The 16,887-nt window shown below is 47.9% G+C and overlaps 1 protein-coding gene across 4 annotated transcripts in view; it reads left to right on the top strand.

The window, feature by feature from the left end:
- The window catches only part of COL27A1 (collagen type XXVII alpha 1 chain), a 190,885-nt gene that overhangs the window by 99,424 nt on the left and 74,574 nt on the right, over nt 1-16,887 (top strand). For all 4 annotated transcript variants that reach the window (XM_062640328.1, XM_062640329.1, XM_062640327.1 and 1 more), the window contains 4 exons: nt 5,247-5,300; nt 9,528-9,572; nt 13,129-13,182; nt 13,459-13,503. In XM_062640328.1, coding sequence (XP_062496312.1) covers nt 5,247-5,300; nt 9,528-9,572; nt 13,129-13,182; nt 13,459-13,503 — 198 coding nt within the window. The remainder of the gene's footprint in view (nt 1-5,246; nt 5,301-9,527; nt 9,573-13,128; nt 13,183-13,458; nt 13,504-16,887) is intronic.

The raw sequence follows: 16,887 nt of genomic DNA, 5'->3' as shown, positions 1-16,887 counted from the left end.
CGCGTGTGCACACCTGGAAAGGCCTTTGGGAAGTGATGGACATGGTGTTTCACCGGGTTCTGCTTCCCTGAGGATAGTGGCTTCCAGGGACAGGAGACAAGAAGTGATGGTGTCTTCTCAGACAAGGAGCAGCCCTGTGGCTGACAACAGCAAGAAGGGGCAGGCCACTCTGTTTAATCCCCTTGTGTATGAAGAGCCAGTTCCAGTGCCTGTCTAGGTCTGGTTGTTCTCAGTGTGTGTGTCTTGGAGCATGAAAGGATGCCCTTTGCAGTGTGTGGATGAAAAGGAGTTAAGGCAGTGCTATGGGATCTCAAAGATAGAGATTTAGTTACTGGTCCAGCTTCGGACTTCTCAGTGTTACCTGGGATAAATCAGTTCGCATCTCTTCATCTCAGCTCCCTCTCTAATAGTGATTCCTCAGCTTGGCCTCAATCTTGCTTAGTGCAGAGCATCTGCTTGTGTGCTTTTTCTCTAACTCCTCTTTAAACTTCATCTTTCTTCTTTCATTGAACTTCTCCTTCAGACAATGTGAAATCCATTCAGCTGGACTGTTCCCCCCATCTCCTCTCTGTATTTCCCAGCTGTGAGATAGAGCCAAAAGCTTTGTCATTACCTGACTTCAGCCACTGCAGAGCAGCACCCCAGTGGTTCTTGGTTAACACAATTTGTTAGTCAAGCATTTTTCTGCTATTTGCCATCCCTTCCCTATCCTGGTCCTTCTCTTCATGTCTTCTCCCTCCTACTGAACAGATGGGATGCACGTCTCAGTAGGTTTTCAATAGGGTGCTTTTCTTTGCCATCCCAATTCTTATATATAATTTCCAGGGAAAAACAGCTGCACCCCAAAAACCAGTGGGTTTTCTGTACCAAACCCCCTCTGCACTCACTTTGGGAAGGTCGGGAGGCTCTGAATGTGCTGGGCTCTTTAATCTCTTTCACAAGTCTTCTGTAAGGTGCTGCCAGTTGCAACCTGCCTGTCCACCAGCATCATAAAATGAGCTTCTTGCCCCATGTGCTCTCCCTCAGTTTGGGTTTCTCAGGCTGCTGGAGCAGTGCATAGGAGAGGAGAGGCAGTGCCACTTACAGGAATGAACCAAATGGGATAACAAAGTCCACTTGTTTCGGTTGAATAGTGCTGGTTTTGTTCCTGGGGAGCATCTCTGTCCTTTAGGCTCAGACAGGAGGGGAGAAGCACTGAAAAAATAGCTTCTACAGACCTATGATGGCCAATAAATTAGGACGCTGTGGTCACTGGAACTGTTATTGTGGTTTAAACTGCTACTGCTTACCCCATGGAAAGAAAATGCTTTCTGTTTTGTTAGGGGCTTAGAGGGTTGATTGCTTCCTGCTGTGCACTGGGCTGTGTTGGGATAGCTTTCACAACCTGGTTTGGGTCTTTGGAGGTTGTATGGATGCTGGAATATCCTCCTTCATGCCACAGCCGCCAGCCTTGGTCTCATTTAGTGAGCACAAGGCTGTTGTGTTGCCAAGCTCAGATCTTGAGCTGGGATGCCTGGGGTTACTTGAATCAAAGCTGCTCTTTCCATTTGTCTCCTCCTCTGGGTTTTTTTGGTGCATTGGGCCACAAAGCACCAAGGGACCACCCACAACCCCAGAGATGGGGTGCTTGTGCCAGCAGAGCACATGGTGTGTTATGGGCAATCAGGTGTTGGCAATTATGTGGCTGAGTACTATTGCTGAGTGTTGTCTTGGGCTTGGCTGTTGGAACAGCGAGGCTAGTCGTCCCTGTTCTGGATTTTCCACCCCTTTTCCACTCCTTTTCCACCCCATCTCAAGGATGTGCATAAACCCTACATCTGCAGGGAGAGTCGCAGTGCGCTGTAAATGGGTTGTATTGATGAATCTCTTGCTCAATGGGTAGCATTGGCCAAGTGACCCCAGGTGCTCAGCTCTGTGCCTTCACTGCACAGGAATAATCTGCTTTTTTAAATACTTGGACATCTGCTGTTGGAAAGCCTGTGTAAAAGCTGTATTTTTATTAACTCTATTTCCAAGTGCCTCAAATCTCCTAAGCAGTGAGGTTAATATGAGAAATTGAGGCATAAAGGGAGATTAGTGGGAAACTTAAGAATCTCAATAGTTCCTTCTCAGGACACTTTTATCCTGGCATGAGGAGAGTATTTTTTAATCACTTTGGAAGTGATTTAAACCAAATTTAGCAAATGCTTTTAGTCTGGAGCAAGCATTCCTCTAGATGATATTATGCTGCTGTAGCGATACTGATTTAATGGTACTACTCAAAGTAGTAAAACCTTTCCACATTGGCGAGACCTCAGCTTGGCAGAAGACACCCCAGCAGCCCCAGGCTGCTCAACGGCATCCATGGGTCACTCTGTGCCCAGCTCTGCCCTCTGAGAAAGGAAAGATGCAGCTGAAGGCTGTGATTGAAATCTGCAGCAGCGTAAGTACAGTATCAGTCTGTGAACGCTCATATTTTCCTTGGCAAGCTGTCTGACTGTAAACAGCAAAATATTCCAACACAGGCTTCTTTTTCCTTTCCTTGCCCAAGCAATGAGTTTTCCCTACACATTTCTGTCCTGGTCTTATTGCTTCAGCATGTAGTGGAGCTATTTTTCCCCTTTTTCTCATTAAAGAAAATTGTTGCCCCCCCTCTCCTTGTTATATTTGACGTCTTTGTCTCTAGATGGCAGAAGGCTGTTTCCAGTGGTTGCTTACCACAGCTTCTTGGCATGTGCACAGGCTTGAGGGATGTAGTGCCCAGCTGGAAAAAGGCAGACAGCTTTCTCTTTTGCAGTGATGCCCATAAACTAGGAGCATTGAATCCAAGCAAGTTAAGTGATAGCTTGTGTCTGTTAGGAGTGTGTACTGCATGCTGTAGGGAACTGCTACAGCAGAGGTGAAATGGGGTTTTGCTTATCTTAAACAGGTCTCCCATTTGAACAGGTATCTTTTTACTCAGTTGGGTTGACCAGGTGTTGTAAACCCTCAAAGGTGAAGGGAGGTCTTGGGCGACATCTGACTGCAGAGCTTCCCAGTGTAGTTTTCCTGTTCTATCTGCTGTGATTGTTTCAGGTTTCAGTGTTACTGATGGCTGTCAACACCAGAAGGTGTGCTGCTGTTTGCTGTCTCATTTTGCTTCCCTCAGGTTCACTTTTCCAAGGTTAACCAGTGTTTGTAGCACCCAGGGGAGCAGGCAGGAAGCGAGAGCATCCTTCTGCCTCAGCGAGGACCATCCTCTCCCTGTCTGCTCCATCCCTGCCTCTTAAGCTCGTACCTGGCCCAGAACATGGTTGTGCTGTCCTTTGTTACTGTAAGTCCTAGTCTGAGTCAGAAGTAACATACCCATTAGCAGTTGCAGCTTGTTGGTGTGTCTGCTGTAGCCTCACCTAAGCAATGCTGTTTATCCCCCAAGACTGCTCCACAATAAGCAGAAGAGGAAGCAGGGGTGGTTGGAGCTTTGCTTTGCAAGTTCCCACTCTGAACTGAAGCACTAAGGTTGATGCTCTGGTTGGGAAGCCTGTTATATGCAAATACACTCCTTAGTTTTCCATCCCAGTGGCTACAGTCAGAATAGTGTGGAAAATAAAGCAAGATTTTAGCCCTGGCTGAGTTCACCAAGTCTAGGAGAGAGCCTGTTCTTAGGCTCTGTGTGTGCTGGGTCCATGGGGAGCTGCTCTAGCAGACGCAGCTCCCCTTTTGGCTCAGAGTTGAAAGAGATGGATGCTGTATCATGTTTTATCTCACTCCATCTTAAAGGCCATGCAAGAAAAGCAAGTGGAGAATAGCAGCGCTCTTACTCGGTGTCACAGCCTCCCCAAAGCAGCTCCCACTGCAGCTGCAGTTTGGAGTAGCCCTGAAGCTGCTGATGTCTGAGTGGTCCTTGATAGCCCTTGGCAGTCTGCTTCCTGCCAGTCCTTTGCTGAATGAAGGTCAAACCCAGGGGAAAATCGAGCCCAATCCATCTTAAGCTCAACTGCTTCCTCCTTGAAACTGTCAGTGTAGTAACCAAGAGGGTTTGCTCTTCCTAAAGGAGACAGAGTACAGCAGGACAGGGGAGAGCAAGCTACTGTATGGTTTGTAATAGGGAATTGGGGAGACTTAGGGTCCTGGGCACGGGATCTGTCCAAGGGCACAGGAGAATATGTGTACACCACCATGTCCTGGTTCTGGCTCAGTACCTGTAACTCTTTCTCTATAACTGTTTGAAGTCTTCCAGATTCGCATTGGATATAACGAGATGATGATGAAGTCTTTTGTGGTGACTTTTTCGTGTAGTAAACATGGCCTTTCACAGCTCTGGGGCGTGGACTGTAATGAGCTTGGAACTGTTTGTTCCTCTGGCAAGCTGAAAGGTTGTGAACGCACTGGAGTGAATTCACTAGGCATCTTTGATCAGCTCCATTAAGCATCTGCATAGGCTCCAGCAGAATGATTATGTTAGGAGACAGGATGAAATAACTCGGATTGACAATCCGTTTTTTGAGGATAGTCATTGAAGTGAGGTTTATATTCTTCCAGAGCATGAAGGATTTGGGAGTGACTTTAAAGGAAGTATTGAATTTTAAGGAAGGATTAAGTAGGGCATTTCTTCCTGAAAAAGGATAAAAAGCACTGTATTGTTAAACACGTTAACTTCCAAATGTGGGATAGTTACTTCATATGTATATACACAACCTAATCTTCAGGGCTGCGTATTCCTTGTTGGGCATAATGAAGTGAACCAACAGGAGGAACCAACAGAAGCACTGATTTCCACCCCTTCTCTCTGCTATGCACACTCATGTTGTCTTTCTATACGGCACTGCAAAAGCCTTGCCCACCGTATGACATCTACAACAGGCTGGACATAGCCTGCAAGACAAGGAATGAGCAAGTCAGGTCCAGCAGCCTCAGCAGTGGGTGCTTTTCATAGCTTGGCCGAGGAAAAAGCCCTCCTGTCTCCTCGTTGACTCTTCCTCTCAAGGCTCCCATTAGTTCATGTGCAGCTCATGGCTGAGCCTTGTAAATGGTATTCCCGGTTACCCTTCATTGGCCCCAGGAGGGAGCAGTGAATCAGAGCTTTTGGCCCTGTAGAGCTTCTTGCTGAGTGGATGTGCTCAGGATGTGGAGCAAGAACAATTTGGATAAGGCCAGACAGGCCCATGCTTCCTTGTGACCTGCTGGCTACCAAAGAGCAGCACTGAGCGCAGGGGCAGCAGTGTTTAAGCTGTCTTTACACCTAGGTGCATCAATAACTAACACTCATGTTTGCCTCCTTTCCTCAGGGTTTTCCTGGTGATTTCGGGGAGCGAGGACCTCCAGGCATCGATGGGAACCCAGTAAGTTGATGGCTTTTCTCTCTATTGCCCTGTTCTGCATCACACTGGTTAGACTGATAGAAGTCCGTAAGCTTGCTGTCAGCTGCTTGCATTTTGGTTTTGACCCTCCTGAAGAACAAATGTGCATCCCTGCCCTGCTCCAGCATGCTGTGAATTGCCGTGTTCAACTCAGCATCCTGTAACTGCCAGGTCATCACGTTGCCATTTCATTTCCATCTCCCTCTATTGCCTTTCTCATGCCTTGGCCTTGACAGATGCTTCCTTATCCTGAGGAGATCACCAGGAGGAAAGTCATGAGAGGAAAGGCAGGGGTGTTGCTTCTGATGAGCAGGCAGTGGTTGGAATGTGTTGTACCACAGGGGCTGATGCAAAGCCTATGAGCCGCAGGAATCATCTTGTTGACTAGTGTGCTTTGGATGAAGCTTTGTATGAATATAGTAGAGAGACATGGGCCAACAGGCAGAAGGTCATATTATCATAAGGTGCCCACAGATGGCTACTTGAGTGCATGTGAGCTCTCAGAGGAGCAGGCCACGTACTCAGCTGTATAGAGGTCTGAGATACGTGAAGAGACACATTCCTTTTCATTGCATCCTGTTTTGTGATGTAGGTTAGCAAGCTGGTACCACTTGGTTTGCATCTCTCTAGCCTGTAGATTTAAGCTTCTAAAGTACTCCAAACTCAGAAGCTTTTCTTATCCAAGATGAATGTTAATACTGCTGTAGGAAGTACCAGATTCCCCATTCCAGTGTCTGGGAGCACCAAGAGACAGACACCATAGCCCAGGCTTCTGCTGCCCTGCTCCCAGGGCTGCAGTGGGAGAAGTCTCCAGGCTCCTGAGTTCTTGGCTTCTCTCTGGTCTCCATCTGACCCCTGCTGGCTTTCCAAGAATGGGATGTGTCTCCTGGGAATTGGGTCAGGATGGTCACGGAGACCATTTAAGCAGCAGGATGCTGATAAGGTTGATTTTGCTCTGCTTTTGTAGCACTTAATACCAAACAGTTGCATGTGCGCTGTTCTCCACTCCTCACAAAACAGGCCCTTGTGGATTGCAAAAGTTCTCACTGTATTCATTATTCTAAGTTAATTTCTGAATGGCTTTCTTGGTTCTCCCTCAATTAGCATGTGAGCACAACAGATTCATCTTTCAGATTCCTGCTGCCTTGGTTGTTCACACACAATCTCAGCACTGCTCTTGGTGTTTGATGGAGTGATTTCTGTGAGGGTAACAACACTCCGCGTGTGTCTTCAAGTTGCCATTCATCATGCATGCAAAGTAAAAGTTATCTCCACGAGCAGCTCTGGTTGCCAGGGCAAGCCCAGCCACGCTCCAGCCTTTGTGGGAACTGAGCACAGGAGTCACAAATGCAGTGAATTGAAAGAATGAGATTCCCAAGGAACACTTGTGCAGGACTTTTCCTGTCCTTCAGTAGACTTAAGCCATGGGTCCGAGTAGAATCAGTGATCCCAAAGCAGAAGTCTTTCTGGATTGTACTGCTATTTCCAGCCAGGAAGAGCAGAATCCTGGAGGTCAGAAAGAGGGTTGTTGTTTTTTTTTCCCCAAATAACTTGTTTTGGCTTCTTTCACATCTGTAAGTTGTCCAAGCCCCATTCAGAAGATGCGCTCAGTGTCAGCTGAATGCCAGTTCCCAGAGCATCGGAGAAGAAGCAAACGTCCCTCCTGTTAATCCACCCAGAAGGATTGCTCCTTCTTTCATCTTATCAACGGCTTTTAAATATTAATGTGCCTTGGAGATTGTAGAATGGAAACAGACTGCTTCAGCTGCCTTAGAGGGAGGTTCACAGGGTCACAAGCGGAGTCACAGACACAGAGAAATGCCAGGAAGTCTGTTTGCGGAGCACGGCTTTGCTAGGTGGGGTAATGCAGCTCAGTTGTGGGCAGGCTGCCATAGGTCCTGGGCTGCCACATGCTCTGTTTGATCCACTGAGCACTCGGTGCTGCTGTCGCATGGGGATGGCTGAAGCCGACTGTCTCTGATCTTCTTTCCATCCCCTCCAGACAGAGCAAAGGCTCTTCCAACCACAGGGGCGTTTTTCCCTCCGACCAACTTGCTGAGAACTGTTGAGCCATCACATTCCACATCCCTGCTCCCGGAGCGCTTTAGCCACTCCAATTAGTCTCTTAATCACAGGAATTAGACATGGGAAAGGGCTGTTGATTCATCTCCTTGTCTCTTGTCCCAGTGCCCGGTTCATGCACTGAGGAAAGGAGAATAGAGCCTGATTTCCCTCGCAGGTCAGGGCCCAGCCTGTCATTACTGATAGCCAGGAAGGAGCACCTGCAAATCCTTCATTTCCCAGGCTGGGGAATGGCTCAAATTAAAAGCTATTCCTGCCCACATCTCTCTGGGGAGTCCACCCCCTCCTTTTCCAAGAGGAAATCCTCTTGTGCTAGATGTGAGGCTCTGAGTTTCCACATTTCCCCTTTCTCTTGAGGAATACCCACACGGCATAGCTCGGAAATCCAGGCAGTCCCTCCTGGACCAAGAGCTGCCCATCCACCCTGTCTGAATCCCAGCCACCCTTGGAGCCTTACTGGGAAACCCAGGCCACCGTGCATCTCCTGTGCTCAGCATTCAAGGGGGTATTCCCTCTGCTTGCTAAGCATAGTAATGCCAGGCCTTGACTTAAAGCTTGATGCCGACCTTATTACAGCATTTCCAAGGATGCAGAAATCCCACCCGTGAGGAACAATTGCTCCACAGATGTCCCAAGTATGCAGGAAAGGAACCGGCTGTAAAAAAAAAAAAGCCATTTTAGGCTGGTTGAGATTATGAAATGCTTTCTGTGTGCGCTTGCCCAATAGTCCTTTACTCCACTTCCCATCAAATAAACACACGGAACCCTGTCCCTAAGGAGGCTGAGCACGTTTGGTCACGTTACAACCCCTTCTCTTTCATTCTTTCACTAGGAAAAGCTTTCCATAAAAGGGGAGCTTTATTGCACTGAAGGGGGGACTCCACCAGATGTGCACCATAAACTGAGCTGCTCTGTCAAAGCAAGTAGGCAGCGTGATCCAGAGCAGGGGTAGGGCTGTCTGAGCCAACGGGGAGCTCAGCATTTCCAATGCACTTGTTTTGAGAGGCTCTGTTGGAGATGGGAGCGTGTAAGAGCAGGTCCTTGCCCTGACAAGCACTGTCAGTGCAGCAAAGGAGACATGGGGACAGGCTGAGCATCACATCATTGATGTAGTATTGAGGACCTAAAGAGCTGACTTGTGTGGGTCTGACACAGCTTCCCAGCTGCACATCACCTGGAAATGTCATCAGGCACCTGCATGGCTTTGGAAAGCTGGAGCAGAGGGAGTTTGTGAAGCTGAGAACTCAAAGCAGCCCGCAAACCTAGCTAGCAATCTGTCCTTGGAGCAGTGAGCTGGGAGGTGCCCTTGGAAAGCCTCTAAGAGGAGTCGGTGCTTTCCAAAGTGCCCTGCTTGGGAGCAGTCTGTAAGAGATGGAGAACGGGCACGGAGCCCAAGATGGAATCTCTGCAGTCCCTCTCCTGCAGTCCACAGTGTGATTACAAGTGATTCATCCTCCAAGTGAGTGCAGGAGCTGCCCTCCAGGGACAGAGGTGTGAGCCACATCCCTGTGGACAAGCTGCAGCCCGAAGGCTAAGGGCTTTTTCTGAAGGTGAAAGCAATGGCTGGTAGATAGATGAGGCAGAGCGCAGAGGATGCTGCTGGCTCCCGGCCTTAAACCGGCTCTTAGATACAGGAGGCACAGCCTCAGGGCACCGTGTATTCCAGACACGTCTCCAGGGGCCATCAGCCAGCACCAGAAGCTCTCCATACCCATCATACCCTCTTCCCAAACTATCAAATTTCATTTTCATCCCTATGAGTTTTACTGCTCTTTAACCACTCACAAAAACCCTTCCCCTTTCCCAGTGCTAAGCAACAGCCTTCCTTCCCTTCCCACCTTTAACTTTGCTGTCCCCTACCCTGGTTCCTCTCCCTGCCCATGGCTTCACCTCACCCGGGGCAGGCTCCCTCCTGCTCTGTGTAACGCTGCTTCTGTCCATCCTGCTCCTGGGAGAAGCCAGCCCTGCGTGTGGAGAGGATGCACTCGCACACAGGGAAGCTCTCCATCACTTCGGCTGGGGAAGGGGCGATAGAAAGGGGAGGGATGGTCTCTTCCCTTCCCACGGAGCTGCTTTCAGCCTGCGCACAGTGCGTCCGTAACCATGTTGGTTTGTCTTTCCTTTTAGGGAGAATTGGGAGCCCCAGGTCCTCCTGGAGTCCTTGGACTCATTGTAAGTACAAAAACAAGTGGAGATCTGGCTTCTCGGCCCTTTAACCCTTTCAGCCTGCATAACTGTGCGCAGATTGTCTGCTTCCTGTGGCAGGGCAGCAAACAGGAGTGGTTGTAAGGGGAGGTTGCCTGGTGGATTGGGAGGTGGAGGGGGGCAAACCCTTCCTAAACCAAAGGAAACAGATTGAGCCTTTACTGTTAGCGCTCTTTTGATAACCTGTGTCAGGGTATTTCTCCAAAGATGCAATGTGCATCCTACACCAGGACCTATCCTTTTAAAACACAAATCCCTATAAGCAGTAACCTCCGGGAATCCCAGTTCTTGCTCCCTGGAGAGACCATGGGCAGGAAGGCTCTGTCCTCTGGGTATACAGGGATTTTACGTGCACTGTCACCATCCCATCACTAATCCAGGTAATTACATACACAGCCAGATTCCACCCTTCATTACAGCAGGAGATAAATGGCTGGAAAGATGGGTGGCATCTCCTCCCCTGGCAGCTGTGCCGGGGGTTAGTGTCTGCCCCGCTGAACACATCATGGTTTCTTTTTAGGTCTCAGTGCCTGTTTCGAGTTATTTCCTTCCATGCATGAGAAGCAGTAGGCTCTGCTAGCACTGCAGCATTCTTTCAAGATGATTCCTCCTCAGCTAATCCATTGCACTGAATGGTTAAAAACCTTCCCCTTTCGCCTTTCCTTAGCTTAAATTATAGGTGTGTGTAGGTCAGGTGAGACCAAGGCCTCAATTGCCCTAACACTGCACACAGAGCACAAACCCCAGGAATCTTAGACTCTGTGAAGGGAAAGCTGAGAAAATCCTGATGCAAGTATTCCCATCTTGCAGATGGGGCAGTTGGGCAAAGATGGATTAAGGCTTCAGAATGGTTTTTGTGGAGCCAGGAATTAGGTTTGTGTTTCCCTTTGTTAGTGGAAATGAAAGTATCTGCCTTAGACACAACAGCAGAAAGGATGTGATCCTGGCAAAGAGCGGTAAGAGGAAGATTGCCATTGAAACAAATCTGATTGAAGGTATTGTCCAAATTGGATCATATTTCTCCAAGCTTTTGGAAGGATTTGTCTTAACCTGGTTGCTATTATCTCACAGGTATTTATTTGTTAGAAAGTGGCAGGCCAGGCACTATAAATAGGATTGAGTTCCTTACAGAGGTGATGGAGCCCTCCCCACCGCGCTGGCCCAGCCAGTGCTTGGGATACATCCCAGGGCCAGGAAGAACAGGTTTTGCTGGAGCTGATCTGGAATGAGCACAGGCAGTGTGTGGTTTCTAACCTGCCTTTGTGATCATGTTTGTCCCACATTAACTGCAGCCACTCAAATAGCACCACATTCTACGTGGGGTACAACTAAACTGTTGTGTTCTCCCTGACTGTCCCCACGTAGCACTGCGTGTCCTAGACCAGGATTCAGCTCCATCACCAGGTACCCGGAGCCTGCCACCTTCTCTGCCTTGATCAGTTAGGTTGGTTTCTACTGGCACCCCAAGTTTTTTGCTGGAAAAGGGCAAACCCGGCAGACCTCCTTTTGTTGCTGAGCCTGGTCTGGCTTAAACTTTAAATGCGTCTCCTTCCTTCCCATCCGGATGAAGGAATCATCATTCCTGTTGGGAGCTTCTTCCTGGCTTTACTTTTAAGGCAAAAAGTCAGGCTTTTGCAGTGCTGTTTTCCAGGAATCCCTTGCTGCAGCACTGGCAATTAGCTGTTGTCATTCCCAGTTCTTCTGTTGGTACCACTCTGAGCAGCTAATAATTTCAAACAGAGATTCAGGTCAGATTAAGATCTGAAACTGAATCAGATCTTATACCCCAGGGTTATATGCAACTCCTGAATTCAGGATGCTGAAGCATCTCAAGTGGGATTGATCTAGCAGCGACCTCCTCCATCCTCCTGGGAAGAAGGGGGCACATCCATTCTGCATTTTCCTCTCTGTGGGACAGCACCAACCTCCTTCCCTGGGGTCTGCAGCACGGAGCTCACTCCATATGGCATCAGTACAGTGTCTGCTGCAGACCCCATTCAGTCTCTTCCTTCCTTCTGTCCCATCTACAGTCACCCCAAGGGACCGGCCGGGTCCTCGGCTGCTCCAGCACCCTGCAAGTGTTTGGGTTTGCTGTTTGAGAGGCTCAAGAGCAGAATTAGATGTAACTCAAAGCCTCTAATTAACCATGTGGGCAAAGCTTTAAGTAAACTCCTTCCCACAAGCAGCCTTTATGCTGAGAGGTATGAAAAGAGCATCTGTTGAGGCGGCTGCAGCTCTCCTCCGGCAGAGCCTCCCCTGTTTATTTACACACTGCAGCGAGGCTGGAGCACCCCATCACTGACTCTCTTCATGGGCAGGAAGCAGCCAAAGCCTGTTTGAAAGCCACTGAAGGCTTTCTTTTGTACATGCACACGCCGGTACACCAACATCCACAGCTCCAGGGTCCTCCTGTGCTCCAGTCTCTCATATGAGCCCCAGGACACGATGCTATCAGCAGAATGGCCATGCTGATGAGGCATCTCTGTCCCTACCACCTCCCATTCCTCCTCTCTCCTCCCCATGTTGCTTTTAGAAATCAAAGCTTGGCAGTGACCTGAATTTCTTGACCATTGTCTTTATTGCTGTTTGGGTCTGTGTCCTGTTTAACACACCCTCGGATCCCATCCGGAGAACTTGAGAATACTCTAGAATCATTGAATCATTGAATCACAGAATGGTTACGGTTGGAAAGGACCTTAAGATCATCCAGTTCCACCCCCTGCCATGGGCAGGGACACCTCACACTAAACCATCTCACCCAAGGCTCTGTCCAACCTGGCCTTGAACACCACCAGGGATGGAGCATTCACAACCTCCCTGGGCAACCCATTCCAGTGCCTCACCACCCTAACAGGAAAAAACTTCTTCCTTATATCCAATCTAAACATCTATCTCTGATAGATTCTTCCCGAGAACAGGAATAACTTCATCAAGAATGAATACGTTCCAGGATTGTCTTAAACCTGCTCAATGTTTTAATGTTGCGGATAGCGAAAGAGGGAAATGAATCCATTCAAAAGCTAGGAAAAACATACCAAATTGTTTCTCAGATCCTACCCCAGCTGCACACTTCAAAGTGGCTTCTTAATTAATTTTCCACTATTTTGCCATTCATTTACTAGCCTGAATTCCTCATCTATTTAAGTGAATCCTGGGTTTGGAGCTTCACCACACCACCCGAAACCCGTATCTCCTGCGGGCATGGGATGAGCTGACTATGGGGGACAGCTCGCATCTCCAGTGGTTAGTGCCAAGGGGATTTGGGGTCTGTGCTTTGTGGTGAGAGCAGGATGTGAACAGGAGCTGCAGCTCTTCCCTCACATGCCTGCGAGGTGAACGCCCTGTGCTGCTTTTACTTAGAGGCTGTCTACACGTTAAAAGCCTCTTGACTCATGCGAGGATGCTGCTTCTGCTGAAGTCAGTGGTGCAATTCCTTCGGGATACTGAGAGATGGAAGAGGAATTTCTGAACGTGTACTGTTGGGTTTTCACCTGATGACTCATAATTCTTCTTCTCTTCCCAGGGTGACATGGGCTCTGTTGGACCAATAGGCTATGCAGGACCAAAAGGCTTAAAGGTGAGACAATAACTGAGCTGTGTGAGCTCTTGTGCCTCCACAGCAGGGCTGAAGATTATCCTGCTCCTCCCTTGGGTAATGGTGACTGACCAGCCCATGAAAGGCTCTTAAAGGATGTGTGATGGAGCACCTCTGGGACCAGTCCGGCACTTGGATTTAGGGTTGTGCCAGGCCAATATTGTGTCTAAGCCACCAGCCCCATCAGGGACATCAGTGTCATAGACCTGGGCAAGTCTTCACAGTGGCTCAGTCTCACTTTGAACTCTCTTGTTTCAGGGGCTGATGGGAAACCCTGGAGAACATGGACTGAAAGGTGATAAGGTGATCTGAATACTCCCTTATTGCACTGTGTTTTAATTTTGCATGTGAAACCCCCTTTCTAGCTTCTCTTTCTTATCCAGCACCATGGCACTAGTTCCATTCTGGCTGTCTCTTTGCTCCCGTCTTCCCACCTTCCCTTCTTTCTTGACACTCCAGTTTTGATGTATCTCCCCCATCCCCTTTTCCATGGAGTTCTTGTGTCGATCAGATCCTCATTGGAGCTTCTATCTCCCACTGATGACAGTAACTGTAAGATTATCTGGTGTTTCACTGGGCTTTTATGGGTTTATATGGGTTGCATGATGGGATGGGGAAGGAGGGCGAAGACCTAGGAGCACTGACAATGGGTTTGCATTAATGCATGTGATGTGTCAAAGCAGTGCAGCTCACTGGATCAAGCGACCCAGCTGGATCCCCAGGAGCACTGCTCTGTGTTAGGTACCTCTGCTCCCATTCAGAGGCTCACCTCAGCTCAGCCTCCTGTCGAGAGGAAATTGCCTTATGCCAAACTAACATAAATCACTTTAAAAGAATGAGAAGGGAGAAGGGGCCTCCATTGCAGTGATTTATTGCTGCTGGCACAGAAATGTGCAGCTTGAGCTAAACCAGCATGAAGCTGTGTGTGGAAATGTCTCACTGTCACGAGAACCATCCTCCTACAGGTATTCGACTGGAGGATTTATTTAGTCTGAAGGAGTGGGAGGTGCAATCATTTATTGTTGGTCCTGATTGCTCAGGAGGGCAATGGAAAATGGCCATTAAGTGTATTCTCCTCTTCCTGTCTGATGTTTTATTCTCTTGTTCGATGTTTGCTTTTAGAGGATGATTTAGCAGCCCAGAACTGCACAAGGGGGAAGTAGTGTCAAGCCAGTTGATTCCATTCTGCTCCTATTATAGAAGCTCTTTCCATGGCTCCTGTGTCTGCACTTTCCATTTCTCCCTTGCACTGCCTTTTCACTTGTTTAGAGAGGAAGAACAGGGCAAAAGAAGGACTTTTTGCTTGAGAAGAAGCTTAAGACATTATAGCTGCCTGGGTATTGGTCTCCATCACTTGTCGCAGGTTACTCTGTTTATCCCCAGTATTTATCCAGCCACTGCTATCACAGTAACCAAACGGTTTGCAGCTCTCCCAGAGTTATCCCTAGAAAATACTCCCATGTGCAGAATTATCCATCCTTCCCCAGTAAGCCCTTGCTCAGTCTTGCAGCCTCTCTCCTGAGGTGCAGGAAAACCTCTTGTTTCCCTCCTTGCTACCTCTCCCACTACATTTTCCTTGGGCAGCCTTCCTAGGTTTCATTACAGCTTTTTCCCAATCCAAGGCTGACAGTCCATCCCTTCTACTCAAGCCTCCTCTGTCCCTAATGAGTTGACTTTAGTTTGAATATCCTGGGTGCTGTCAAACACTCTGATTGAACCAGCAGAGATTCCAGAGCCAGAGGGAGCTTCCAAACACCTTGTGCATACCCTTTCCAGCGGCCAAACAGCCAAAGGGTGGGAAATACAAGGTAAAGGAAAATCAGGCCCACTGAGGCATCGATGACCACGAGTCTCATATGCTCAGGTGAAGGCACAAGCTCTGGCATTGCCATTTTTAGCTGAAGCATCAGAGTTTGCTGCACTTGTTTGCATGGGGATAGACAAAGTTCATCAGCTCTCCTTACGTTTAAGGGAGAATTTGGCCTGAAACAGCTTTGTGGCTTATTCAGTTATTTGGTTTTCTGATTTGTTGGCCTTGCTGTTCAGCTGGTTGGCCCAGTTCATAATACAGCCCTTCTCCAGCTGATCAAAAGGCTTTTGCATTCATTTACTCATTCCCACATTCCCTTAGCGAATGGCACCTTTAAGTCTTTTTATTTTCTCTCACTCTGATTGGGGCATCTGGAGTAAAACCACTCATCCCTTTTACAGCTTGCTTACATTTGTGTTTTAATTGTTTATGTTCTGGTACCACTAAGGAATTTATATATGTGTGTATATATAATGTATATTATATATATTATGTATATAATATATAATGTATCTTTTATATATAATGTATATTATATATAATATATATCTGGTCTTCTTAATTGGAGCTGGTCTTAGAACTATCTGACTCAAGGAAATGCCACATGTAGGAAAACAGAGGCAGGATCTCTGTTTTCACTTAGTGCCTGATTGGGCTTGGGTCACAGGAAGGACCCTGCCCAGCACAGAGGGATTGACTTCTGCTGGAGCTTCCTTCTGTATTCTCTCACCAGTCATACCACTGTTTGTTTCTGCTGTTATTGCTATTTTTAGGCTGAGACTTCTTATTTAAAGGCTTTCTCTGGTCGCCTACTATTCTTTCTGTGTCCATTAGCTTTTGACTTCAGTATAACCCTTCATCATCTACTTCAGACAGATCTGTCTTACTGCTATGACCAGAAGCATAAGCAGCCTCCCTGAATCTTGTATTTATTCTCTATGTCTATGGGTCTGAAAGTTTGCCTCTTGCCATTCTTGAAACGTTTCCAGACCACAGTTGTATGCAGCCTGCTCTGCAGAGAGCCTTATTCATAGCTTGGTCACCTCCCAAGTAAGAGAGTTCTCTCTGCTTGATGTTGAAGATGCAATTCCAGGAGTGAACTTAGCTAGCTAGTTGGGGATGATGGTCCAGTCACCATGTAGCAACCTTTTCACTGCACATCGGTGTGGCTCAAGCATACCCGTCCCACTGTATGAATATATGAGCCTATGAGGTCCCTGATTCCCTTTATTTCAGACTTGCAAGCTATTTTCCTGCAGTGCATTCACCAGGAATGCTGCAGAAGGAAGGGGTGGCAGAGCTGATGCACAGCCCATAGAGCAGAAAGCTGTGTTGGAGCCCAGGAGTCCTGTTTACACCCCAGCTTGTGAACAGGGTTCAGAAATCAGTTGAAGACACATGGTTTCCCATAGGGGTTGAGCTGCCATCTGCCAACTGTCCAAGCATCTTCCCTTGAGACATCTCTGAAAGTCATACACGAAGTGTGTTGTGCATGCAAGATAAATGAATCCAGGTACTAGTGAATCAAAATTCCAGCAGCAAATCAACACCTTACACCAGTGTTTTTCACTGATTTTTGGACTTTGTTGTCCTTTGTTGTTTGTTCAGTATTCCACAAGGTGCAGCTCAGTTAATCCCAGGCATCACATAGTGGAGGCTAGGCATGAACCAGACCAAGGGGCAACATCCCACTCCTCCTGCATGAATCACATCTAGCAGCTAGGGAGACAAGTACAGAGCACACCAGTGCTAGCCAGCCCCTTCTGGATCCCACATACAAGCTCTTGGTACCACAGTATTTAATGATGCTTTTTACAGCTTCAGTTTTCCCACAGCATGGGTCCTTCTGTTCTCTTTGGGGCAGAGAGGGTTGCATC

This window comes from Pezoporus occidentalis, unplaced genomic scaffold (genome assembly GCF_034315485.1).
Source record: "Pezoporus occidentalis ecotype Australia unplaced genomic scaffold, CSIRO_AGI_Poc_V1 ctg64, whole genome shotgun sequence".
NCBI classification, from domain to species: Eukaryota; Metazoa; Chordata; class Aves; order Psittaciformes; family Psittacidae; genus Pezoporus; species Pezoporus occidentalis.
The sequence above is the reverse complement of the archived record's forward strand: the minus strand, read 5'-3'. Positions and strand labels throughout refer to the sequence as shown.